Raw genomic sequence first — 12808 nt, 5'->3', positions numbered from 1 at the left:
TGTCGGGCTGGGGCAATAAGGAAATAGAAGACAATTGGAGGAGGAGGAGGAGGAGGAGAAGGTGACTAGCAGCTCGGGGAGGGGAGATGGGGATGGGAGATGGGTACCCGGTACGGTAGATGCAGGAGAGGGGACCTGAGGTCTGTGCGAAAGGAGGCCGGGAATCGGACAAGGGTGAGGCGAAGGGCAGTGCGTGCCAGGCACGGAGGGACAGATGGCCCGGGCAAAAGTGCCGAGCTGAGACGGGAGGTGTAAGGTGATTGAGGAAGCGTCTTTGAAGGAGACGGTTTGAAAGCTTAGTGTCCATATTGATATGTCACTTACCAAAAAATTGGAACATGTGTCACTTGGAAGATTATTTCAGACATACTGGCTCTGAGGAATCAAAAAATATCTTAGATTTTTCCTAGTTAGCTCTTAAATGTCTGGCTTTGGCAACGGCTCATCCAATTGATGATTTCTGCCTCGTTTCATTGCACTCTCCCATTAATTGGGCAAAGAAGACTTTTTACATAACTATCTGGCATGCTTAATACGTAAGGGGCTTACTGCCCGATTTGAAATGTAATAAAACCGTTTAGGAGAAAAGGAGACAAAGAAACGAGCTGAGAAAAATATCATCCAGCTCCCGTATCTGCTTGCTTTAATTGGGGCGGGGCCGGTTTACCTTTAAGGTCTCGTTTCAGCAGCTGGCTTCTGTTGGAAGAGCCCCGTTTCACTAATTTCCTTTGCTGCTCTGATGTGCCAAATACTTATTATCTTTTTCTTTCAGTCCCAGGGATCCATTAAGAGGAAACTGGAAGGAGACAACTTTCCCGACAGCAGTTCGTTTGATGACCTTTACCCTCATGACATTAAGAGACCTTGCCTTGATGATGTTACTCTTTCTATGGGACAGAGTACCAACCCCAGTAGCTCATGTACCGAGATACAGATGTCGCCATTTCCTCTGGATCAGAATTCCTCCTCCATGGGCATGGCTGACCATTCGGTCCTACTGGAAAATAATCAGATGAACGATAATGACATTGGATCTTCGTTCAGCATGCCACCAAATACAGAGGTCGGACAGAAAGGGTCGATGGGCGGAGCGGACAGTATGGCTCCTTACGATGAAAAAGGAAACAGTCTGCAGACTGTGGATCAGGAGCTTCAGGATCTCCTGGAAGAGCTAACCAAAATGCCAGACCCTTCTCCTAATGATCTCGATCTGGAAAATATTCTGGGGAGCAAGCCAGAAGAACCACTCGGGATAGTTTCTGCACCACCAACCTTGAGGAGCACTCCTAAGCCTTCTCCTCAAACGGCTCACCTGGAGAACCACGTCACCAGCAAGGAGTTTTCTCCTAGTTGCGGCCAGACGGTGACAAGCGGGTCGCCTCAGCTGCGGCCCTCCTCGGCAGGAGCGAGCTACCCGGCTCATCCTCCCAGCAAGCCTACCACCTCGCCCGTTTCTTCGACAACCCAGACGAAGTGCCAGCCCCGGAATATGCTAACTGGCTCCTTACCCACCTTGTCTGGACCTCACTGGCATCACGCCCACCAACTGAAGGCCCTGGCAGCCAGCAAGCAAGTGTCTTCTACAAAACAGCAAATGCCAACATCCAGCTGGTCTACTATGGCGTCTCCGGGCCTTTCTCCACCGTACCCACCGGGGTCCTCGCCACACCAACAGCCGTACAGCCCTCAGAGCATCATGGTGTCTGGAATATCATCCACCACTCTGCCGGGGAGCAACCTCCAGAGCTCTCCCACTGCCTTGCTTTCCAATCTCTCCGTCAGCGGCAACTCTAGCGGCGGTCCCTCCGGGCCCTTTGGTTCAGAGATGATGTCCAGTCCCATTCTCACTCAGCAACAGCAGCAGTTCAGCCCTCCCAATGTCATGCTTTCCAACTTGACCTCCCCGGCCATCCCTACTACCAGTATCAAGAGTCCTTCGAGCAGCCTGGTCTCGAGCATGGTCACTACCAATCCATCCTCACCATACCGTCCAGACAAGCTCTCCAGCCCAGCTCTGCATCAGCAGTCCTTCAGTCCACAGGGCGCTCTGATCTCAAACGTCAGTACCCCCGCAAGCATGCAGCAGCCACAGCCGCCGCCGCCGCCACCACCACAGCCGCAGCAGCAGCAGCAGAACCCGCTGTATAAGACCATAAGCAACAATCCCTCGAAAAATCTTAGTGTGATCCTACAGCAAGCTTCCGGTGGCTTGCAGTCCGGGCTGGTGAATGAAGGCCCTGGAAGTCAGGAGCCCTTTTCCTTTGGCAATACCAAGCCCCTGTCCCACTTCACTTCTGAGGCAGCCCCCCAGAAGGTGGCAACCATGACTTCAAGCTCAGGGCAGCAGTCCCTGCTCCACTACCTGCAGCAGCCTCCACAGGCCTCCACTCAGCAGCTGCAGGCCCAGCAGCCCAACAGTACACAGTTTTTGCTACAGCAGATGATGCAGCAGCCGCAGAGGACCCAACGACATATGTCACCTGCCTCTTTGCCTTCTCAGCCTAGACAGGTGAGAGAATCTCGGATTGGCTTTTGTTGATTTCCTGCTGACTTGGGAAAATGTTATAGTCTATTGTGGCCTAATTATGGAGAGCGCATCTAGGCATCCTGACCCCAAGATCGGGCTCGATATGGGGGAAAGCATATTGAAGCCAGCCGATTGTGTGTGTCTGACTGGTTTTTAGCATTAATGAGGTCAGAGTTACTGATCTGGGCCCCCATTCAGGTGAGGCAGCTTCCCAAGTGAGAGCGGTTTGGCACACCCTGGCCGTAGATGGGTTATTCTAGCTAGCAGGTGTTCTTGCTCATAAGGGGATTGATTCAGCAAACCTAATAACACCACTGGAAAAAATTACTGTACAAGAGATACAATCATTTATTTATTTAAACTTTGCTGCCATAAGCATTCGTGCCAGGGCGCTCTTCAACCAGAACTTACTTAGTGATAAATCAGGTTCGGTTCAACAACAGACTTTTATGAAGTCTATATGTCAGGAACTGTGCTAGGTGCTAGGGATGCAAAAATGAAAGTGTCCCTGCCTTCAAGGAGCTTTCATTCTATGAGGGGAAACAACATTTTAGGAAATATGAAACATACACCAAATAAATAATACAAGGTCATTTTTTTTTACCATCCTAGTGGGAACCCTAGCACTAGGTAGGGCGAGAGGAATCAGGGAGCACTTGAGGCAGCACTTGAACAGAGCTTTAAAGGAAGCTAGAAATGTTAAAGGTCAGAGATGAGGAGGGCATGTGCTCCACAAATGAGCACCAGCGAATGGGTTTGGAGGCAGGAAACAGAATATCATACGTGGACTCAGAGAGCCAATTTGGCTAGATTATGAGTGCACGAAGGAGAAGGCCCAAAGAGATTAACAGGATCCCTGCCTTCATTGGGATGGCTATTCCTTCCACTAAGATTGTAAGCCTTATTATTCTCTGATACATGGCTTTCTTGGATCGTGGGATGCCTGTAAATGTATTACTCGGTATCTAGCCTTCTGGTGAGGAAGGATCCACATGTAATGTGTTGCCGGAACTGTCCCAGAAGCCTCTCTGGCTTGGTAGGACCAGCAAGAATTTAGATTTCCCTGAATAGCCTTTGGAAACTCAGGGTCATTTCAACTTGCCTAGGGACCTCCAGAGGAGGTCTTGTCTCAGACTACTCCTGTTCTTCCCCAATGAAGACACTCATTCTTTTCTATTGTCACCTTAGGGAAAACTTATTGTCTCCTCCATCTTGAGATCTCTTCAAGAGATGACCTGTCAAATGAAGCCCTATGGAAGGAAGGGTAATTGAGTCAGACCCACCCTTTGTTAGAAGAGGTGATCCACAGAAATTTTCTTTTGATGAAAGCAATTTCAGGCATTATTCTGGTGGAGGATTACTGTGTCCTTCTGTGATTTGATTTAAATGCACACAATGTGATTTAGAGGATGACATTGAAATGCAGTTATCAAAAGAAATCACATTCTCCCTAGATTTTAGGTTAAGCGCCTTCAGCTGGTTCAGTGTTCTCATTTTACGGAAGAGAAAACCAAGGTCCTGGGAGGTGAGCAGATTTGCCAAGAGTCACACAAAATGGCAGAGCCAAAGTTCTAGATCAAGTCCTTGGACTTTCAAGTCTAGCTTCCTTCCCACTGTGCTAGGCTGTTCTCTTCTTCCCGTGTCTTTATTTACTCAGTAGTGCAAAGAGTGTTCTCCCCCACCAAACCACACAGTTCCTAGCTTCTCCCTCATGTGGCAGCCAGTCATCTTCAGTAGCTGCCTAAGCATGAGAACTGTCACAGAGTAGAGGGGGTCACATCCAGGCCAGAGGGTTCTCACTCACTGACGCTCTTCAGGCCCAGGATGAGTGACTACTTTCCAAGAATGCTGCAGTGGAGATTCCCACTTCACTCTAGGTTGGAATAAATGGCTTTTGAGGTCTCTTCCAGCTCTGAGGTTCCATGTGAATGCAGGATTCTGCGAGGATGGGTTGGGAGTGTCCTTTTTATAACTGAAGGACTAGGTCTTCCCCCCTCCCGCCAAGGGTGTGAGTTGCCCATCTCCACCTCAAATCAAGGTAAGCCTCAGTGCTCTTCTTTATGTGGGTGGACGGCATGGGGAGGCGGAGAACCCCTGGCTTTCCCAAGATAGCCCTGGGGCTCTGTTCTGCGTCATGTGGAGTTGTGTGAGGTGGTCACTGCAGAACCCAATCCAGAGAAGCATTTATTCAGTGCCTCTTCCGGGCAAGGCATTGCCAATGAGTTGCCTATCGTACTGCAGACCCCTGAGGCTCTTCCCCAGTTCCCTGATTTATCTCTCTAATAAATGCTTGTCGACTGACTGACTTATTCCCTCCTTTTCACTCCATTACCACCTCTATACTGAGAATATTATCCTCCTAGTCAAGGAGTACCAAGAAAGATTCCTGTCACGGCATGTCAACATCTCCTGTTAACTAGACAGACTTTGGGGTTGTGCGATTTCCCCACATAACTTCCCAGGCTTCCGCACTTGGTTGTGGCAGCTTTTCCAGAGGAAGAAAAGAGAGGGAAGGGAAGTGGGGGGAGGGGAGGGAACAAAGAGGCAGAGACACAGTGACAAAAGGAGAGAGAGAGACAGAGACAGAGACAGAGAAGGAGAGAGAGAGAGAAGGAGAGAGACAGAGAGAGAGAGAGAGAGAGAGAGAGAGAGAGAGAGAGAGAGAGAGAGAAACTAGTACCAGCGAGAGCATATTGGAGGCAAATTGGGAGAAAGTGGCTAAGATAAGGGTAATTGAGGCATGGTTATAGATGCTGCATGTTTCTCATTTCCAGTCAGATAAATCCCAATGTTTCATTGATTTTTACAAGCCCAAACTTACATAACAGTCGTTACCCACTAAAGGGCCTTCCTTCTCAGGCAATTACAACTCCTTGAGCTACCTGTGAATGGCAGGCGCTGTTGTGAGGCTGAACATTTGCTTAAAATCCGTATCATCATTTCTAAGAGCAGATTCTGAATGGAAAATAGAAAGCAAATCCCTGGGAAGGAACATTTTGCCATAAATGAAAATTCCAGCCATGTACAGTAGTCCATCTTTTGCTATAGAATGAGGACATTGCATCTTCAGGGAATTTCATTTTCTTATCATGTGACTGATTTAAGTGAAGTCACTCAAAAAAAGAAATCAAAGCCATTCACGCCCATGCTTACAGGAGAGAGCTCTAGCTGGGAGGGTTTCCATCCTATAAGGTGCTATGAGACTGTCCTTGTTGGTCTGACTCTTGTGAAACCCACCCTCTGTCCCCTGAGTGCTGAAAGCCAATATTCATTTTTAAAAAGCAAACTTGAGTACAATTCAGTTTGCTCTGAGATTTTTAGGACACCCCTTTCTCCACCAGCTCAGCCCCTTAGAGAACCGGAGCTACCCTAGGGTGTTGCAAAAGCAGGATTAAGAAACACCACCTTGGATTTTGCACATGGTAACCAGTGATTAAGAGTTACAATTGCTCAAAGACAAAAACACAGAAGCCCAAAAGGAAATGAACACTATCCTAAAGAATGTTGGGGGAGGCGGGGTCCGGGCGTCAAGCTCCTGTGTTTGCGTATCCGTGATGTGTATTGTGTAGATACATAAATATATATAAAATATTATACATATATGCCTGCATGCAGAAAAATGTGTGTTTCAGTATGTTGTGGAGTATCCCCATTCCTTTTTCCTACGGCTTTGTGGTGGACAAGAAATATGGGTTGTAACTGGTTGGGGAAAAAAGTGAACCCAAAGTATGAAATCTGACCTTTGAAGGACAGAAAGAGGAGCACAGGAAGGGCTCTAGCTGCAAAGTAACACATTCAAGGATGGAGCACTTTGGTGTTTTGACTGGGAGGAAGAACAGGAGAGGCCAGATAAAATCCCCATAGAATATGGGGCTGTTTGTGATGCAACGTTATATCTTCAGTGACTAATTAATTGCATCCCTTTCAGTCAGTCAGTCCCCCAAACCATCCACTGACCAGACAGCTGGTAAATCTGAAGAACTTCTAGTCTTCACCTTTCCCCAAACCCTTCCTTCCCTCCAGAGGGAATGTTGGCAGCTGTTCATGAGAGCACAGTCTGTATCGGGGGATATGGTAAAGGGTCTTACTGTTAATATTGCCTCCAGGAATGTACATTCTGAAGGAGGATGTCAAAGGGGGATTATAGCTAATGATGATTTACCTGTACGCTATATTTTTTATTTGAGAGGAAGAAGGGAAGGCCAAGCAATAATTTAAAACCTGGAACTCTTTTTTGGATTCCCCAAGCATTGGAAATAGTTTGGCGGGATACAGTAAAAAATTCCTCCGGGCCACCTGTTATTTCAAAGCTTCCAGTAAACACCATTCTCCTGGCTGGGTGCACCCCTGCTGACACCTAACACGATTGGCAGTGCTCACGGTCAGGAAAAATAAGCATAGGAAGGGCAAATCCTGTCCCCAGCTGCTCACTTGTACCCCTTACTGCTCCTTTCAACTGAAAAGGAAGTTGGGCACAAGCAGTCACAAATTTGGCCCAGCTGGTTTTGCTTCTGCACCCATGGTGGGATTCCTGAAGGGAGAGGAGGTGAAAGTTCAACAATAGGCCTGTTTTTCAAACGTGGAAGAAAATGACAGCAGGGATCTTTTCAGCCGCTGCTGGCTTCTGCAGCAAAATTACCTGGTGTCCTTTTTTTAAAAAATATACCCATGTATATACATGTTGTCTCCCCTGTCTAGACTGTAAGCTCAAGGGCAGGAGGAGCTGTCTATCTGCTCCAAAGTGAAGTACCGAGTAGTGAGTACTTAAATGTCTGTCTCTCAATTAATTCAGTGCTCTACTGATGGCTGAGGGTGAGGTTGCTAATAGGAAACACAGAAAGAAAACCTTAGAAAAGTCATTTCTGCTCTCTGGACCTCAGTTTCCCTGTCTGCAAAATAAAAAGGTTAGACTAGATGTCCCAGTCAGATCTGTGATCCTGTTACGAGTCTACAAAAGGACACTTTTTAAGTCACAGGGGAAAGTCTTCTTAAGTTCACCGAATTTATCGTCAGTTCAGTACATTTTAAAGATAAAGTTTTAGTCACCTTTGTGTAATATCCTGTAGGCCAAGTCACTGGTTGATTGAATGTTTTACTTTGAAAATGATGATTGGGAGATTGCTTAGATCTAGCCTAAGTTGGGAGAGCCAGATGGATCTTTTAGTCTCTTAAAACTCATGGGCTCTGTTTTTTCCCTGGAGGGAATTATAAGGGAAACCCATGTTCCTTTCGGTGCCTATTGCTTTGGTTTGGGCTTTACTAGTTGAGCAGACTTATCAGATTGAATTAATGTCATCTTAATTAACATTACAAATTGACTTTTTTCTAACCCTTATATCATGTCCTCCTACTGAAGAGAAAAATGAGAAAACCAGCTTAGTTCATATGGAGAGAACCCTCTTTTCATGGTTCATTCTTGACTGGTCTGGAGAGACCTCACACGGGCTTTTGAAAACCAGCAAAATTAGTCCCCTCCCAAGACATTAGACCAGTTTCAGGAGACCCTGGGAATGCTTTCTCTGTCATTCCATGTTCCTTTGTGTCTTTTTTGTGTGTTTATTTTTGATAGAAGCAAGGAAAAAATGTAATTTTTTTTAAATTTACCTTCTAATTCCCTAGAGAGAAAAAAAAGCAGAGTTGATTTCAAAGGCTAATGCTGATAATAGCATAATGTCAGAGCAGAGACCTTTGAGAGAATGGAAGAGGAGCATGCTTTTGAAGGCAGAGCACCAAGCCCTTCAGCTAATTAAGTGTCTTTCTTTCAGAATAAAGGATGCTAGTGAGGAATCTGCTTTAGAAAAAGCACCAATGCTGAACCTGGCCTTTGACCTCTATGTAGCTTGTTTTTATGTATGTGAAAACATCTTCCCCAGTGACTGCTTTTTTTATATTTATATTTACACTAATTTGTCCATCCGCCTCACTGTTTTACATTGGGTTATTTGGTAGAGGTGGAGGATGGGACTACTCAGTAATAATAATAACTAACATTTATATAGTGCTAGACATTGTGCTAAGCACTTTACACATATCATCTCATTTCATCATCTGATGCTCAAAGGCAAGTGTTTTAAGGTTGAAAAAAAAAAGTTAGCTCTCTCGAATTGTCAGGAAACGTAGCTCTACAGACTGTGGGACTTGGGAAATTCGGTCTTTGAAAAGACTAGTTTGACTAAGAATCTGATATCTTATTTTTTAGTTTAGCAGGGGGTTTTTTTGGTTTTTTTTTTTTTTTTTTTTTTTTTTTTTTTTTTTTTGCTATCAGAGAGACATCAGTGATCCTTTACTTCAAAGCCATTTTACTTTTTTCAAGTAGGAATTTAAGATGGGCCTGGAAGTCAAATATTAACCTTTTAAACTTCAACTTCTATTTTTTCCTGGCTAGAGAAAAAGAATAAGATCAAGTGTTGAAATTTAAAGCCATTTCACATTGTACATATATTCTGGAGTTGTCATCATCCGTTATGCTAAAGGGAAAAATGTGAATGGAAAAGCCATCCTTATTCTAAATGGAAAAATCAGGAGAGATGATGGGTAATCTAAGCAGAGATCTCACGAAAAATCCAGAAGCTTCACAGTAATAGAGAAAGTACTGAACTTGGGTTTACAGCTCTGATGCTTTCTTAGCTCCTGCATCTCAGTTTCTCCATGTGTAAGATGTGGATAATAATATTTCATTGACTTTGTAAACCTTCAAGGTCATGTGAGCTGTATTAAACAATAAGGAGACAGTTTTTATGAATTTTTTTTTGATGATCAAGTTTTAATGAACTTGTTAAATTATCAATTAAAATGCAACCATTTTTTGAAACCTCCTCTTAGGCTGTTTGGGTTTCAGAAGACCAGTAATAAAATTTACTTAAGTTGGGGTAGGGAGAGAGGAAGGGTGCAAAATTAGGCTTTTCCTAATATATTTTTAAGACATTACTTTTACTTAACAGATCCTAAGAAAGGGAGGAAATTTTTGTTTTTCAGATTGCAGGGATGTACAACAGAAGAACGGCAATGACCTAGTGGCTAGAGAGCTGATTTTAGAATAAAAAAGATTTGAGTTCAAATGCCACCTCTGACACATATTAGCCATGTATGCTGAGGCAAGTATTCTCTTGGTGTCTCAGGAATCTCTCTAAGACTATCAGTTGTAGAAAAAGAGCCAGTAAGAGTTCCTCCTTGGGAGGTCTGTTCCTGCCTACCCTCTACCCCATTTAATTATCATTTCCACATGAGCATGTATATACATATATGGATATTCTTCCACATGCACTTGTATGAAAGTAATCTGTGGCACTCTACTAGTGACAATGACTTCAAGAAGTGGCAACTGTGATAGATTGATAGATAGATCTCTCTCTATATATACATACACACACATACATAAACACATATGTACATGTTTGGATATGTAAATAGAGAATTTCTATCTCTAAATACACAAGTGTGCATGCATACATATATAATATATGTATGTATATATATGAAACTGGAAAAGGAGGTGGGTCAGTCATGTCATGGAGTGCGAGAGAGGAATAACAGATGGGCAGCTAGAGTGCTGGGCTAGTCTCCATGAAATATTCAAAGACCCAGAGGAAGCCCTCTAGCATGCTGGTTAAATCCATTATGGGGAATTTACAAAAGGACCTAGACAAGATTTGTACAAGATGAAAAGGTATGGACGGTTTACACTGTACTCGTGGAAGGAGTGTCCATGTCAGCGAGATGGCAGAGCCATTGAAAGTTGTAGCCCCTGGTTGTTCTCAGTGATTGAGTCAGGGAGGTAGAAGGGAGTTCATTTGTGACTACAGCAAATTTAAAAGATCAGTGCCAATAAACAGGTCTTGTTGATGTCAATTTCGCAAAGCCTGAATTGTTCAGAGGATGGACTAAGACTCTTATGATAATACCAAGCGTTCCTCTAACCTCCAGTGTCATTTAGGAACATTGGAACTCACACTCGGTCCCATGGCCATTCCGACTCCGGTTCTGTTTCTGAAAGCAAGAGCTCTTGCAAGATATCATACATGAGAATATGACCTCAAATTCAAGAATTCAGAAGAAAACAAGAATTCTTCCAATTTTCTTCATTTCGGGCCATTTAGCGACATAGAGTCATCCAAACCTTTTTTACATGTATTCGGGTGTGCAACTATACCACCACCTCTTAGGATGACAAGTTCCCTTAGCTGATTTTCCCCGTTTTGTTATGGAATAAATACTTTCATTTATTCTACTGTGAATTCTTTTCATTTTGAAGGGGAAATCAGAGGGTAAAATAGACTCCTCAAATTTTAGAGCCAGAAAAGAGCTTAGAGATCATCAGATTAGTCACTCAACAAGCTTAGCGTAAACACTCACTATCAGTATTTATTAAGTGCCTACTAGGCTGCTAGGTGGTGCCACAGTGGGTAGTGCTGAGCCTGGAGGGCTGGCTGGTTGGCTGGTGCTACCGAGGACAGAGGGCTGACCCTAGAATCAGAAAGTATCTTCCCAAGTTCAAATTTGGCCTTAGACCTTCAAATACTTCCTAGCTGTGTGACAAGTTATTTAATCCTGTTTGCCTCAATTTCCTCCTCTGTAAAATGAGCTGCAGAAGATCATGGTAAACCATCCCAGTATCTTTGCCAAGAAAACTCCAAATGGGGTCATGAAGAGTCTGAAAAATGACTGAATAATAAATAAGTGCCTATTGTGTGCCAGGCTCTGTGTTAAGTGCCAGAGATGTAATTAAAAACAAAAACGCCCCTGCCTAAAGGAGCTCAGAGCCTGATAAAAAAAAGACACAAATACATTAGGACGTGTAGGATTAGATGGAAGAGCATAGATTTTTAGAGCTCGAGAGGACCTTAAAGGTCATCCAATCTACCCTCTCCCCAGTTTACTAGAAAACTGAAGCCCAGAGATGTTAAATGAATTACCCAGGATCTCTGGTTCCAAATCTAGCATTCTTTCTACTATACTGCACTAACTCAAGTAATCCAGGCCCCTGTTTTTCAGAGGAGGAAACTGAGGTCCTGATGCAAGCAAGGAATTTGCCCGAGGTCATAGCAGAGCTAAGACTAGATATTCTGACTCCTGAGCCAGTGAGTGACCTTTCCACCATATCAATATTGCTTAATGTTCAAATCTCTTCAAGAGAAGACCTTCCTCTTTCTGATGCAAATCAGAAACAACATCCTATGTTTGCCTGAGTCTTTATTTTATTTTATTTTTTGCCCACAATGAGGTATGCTTTTTTCTGTGCACCAGAAGGACAGATCATGCCATTTCCCCACATCAAAAGTAGCGAGATTTTTTTTAAAGCTGAAAGCAGTATAGAACTAGCAAGGGACTTCCCCAGCCAGGGCTTTCTCTGTGGCTGGGTATGCTCACAGATGCCAGTATTTTCTGTATATTACTTGAAATGCCCTGCAAAGAAGACAACCCTTTTTCCCCCTCTTAGCTCAGTTCAATTCAACTACTAGCATAAAGCACGGAGGAGAAAAACACCTAAACAAAAACCAGTCCCTACCCTAACGAAGCTTATCTTGGACTGGAATCGGTGCTTCTCTCATGGAAAGCCACTTTTCTGCCGCTATTTTGTGCGTAGTCTTCCCATTTTACCAAGGTTTCGTGTCAAATTTCCTTCTTGTGTACCACATATAGGCTGAAAATACATTTTTTGAAAATGAAAGGAATTAAGGTACACAATTCTAAACCTGAATTTAGTTGTGTCTGCAATGGCAAGGGAAAGTCAGAAACTGAGAACATTATCTCTACTACCATGGAAAGACCATTGAACCTGGGCTTAAATGCCAGCTCTCAACATTTAACAGTTCAAGTCTCCAATCAATCTGAGCTTCATTTTTTCCTCATTATAAAATGGGGATAATCATACTTGCATGGACCACCTCCTGGGATTGTGGTGGGGAAAATGCCATATAAATATAAAATGGTACTCCATCATCATTATCAACATTATTATTATCTGCATCAGTAAGGTTTAACTGTTGCTGTTGAGGAGCTTAGAGCCCGAATCACTCATCACTCATCTTAACCCTTCATCCTTCCAACTGACTTGCCATTCTGCTTTTCTTTCTTTTTGTGGGTGGAGAAACAAATGGGAAATCCAATGGAAAGGCCTAGGTCATGTTTTCTCACTTCTAATATGCCACAGAAGTTTTTGTATCACCTATTCCTAAGTGGAGTGATTGAGTAGAAAGGAAGGGACACATACTCTATCATCTGCATCCCTGGGAGAGTTGAGTAAATATCATAAAGATAGGTAGTCAGTTCCTTTTGTGAAAT

The 12808-nt window shown here is 43.8% G+C and overlaps 1 protein-coding gene across 3 annotated transcripts in view; it reads left to right on the top strand.

Annotated features, from left to right (window-relative positions):
* The window catches only part of MAMLD1 (mastermind like domain containing 1), a 128386-nt gene that overhangs the window by 80252 nt on the left and 35326 nt on the right, over window positions 1-12808 (top strand). For all 3 annotated transcript variants that reach the window (XM_051969347.1, XM_051969345.1, XM_051969348.1), the window contains one exon: window positions 773-2509. In XM_051969347.1, the coding sequence (XP_051825307.1) occupies window positions 773-2509 (1737 nt within the window). The remainder of the gene's footprint in view (window positions 1-772; window positions 2510-12808) is intronic.

The sequence above is a fragment of the Antechinus flavipes genome, chromosome X (genome assembly GCF_016432865.1).
Source record: "Antechinus flavipes isolate AdamAnt ecotype Samford, QLD, Australia chromosome X, AdamAnt_v2, whole genome shotgun sequence".
Lineage (NCBI taxonomy): Eukaryota > Metazoa > Chordata > Mammalia > Dasyuromorphia > Dasyuridae > Antechinus > Antechinus flavipes.
Note: the sequence above shows the minus strand (reverse complement) of the source record. Positions and strands in the feature narration are given on the sequence as shown.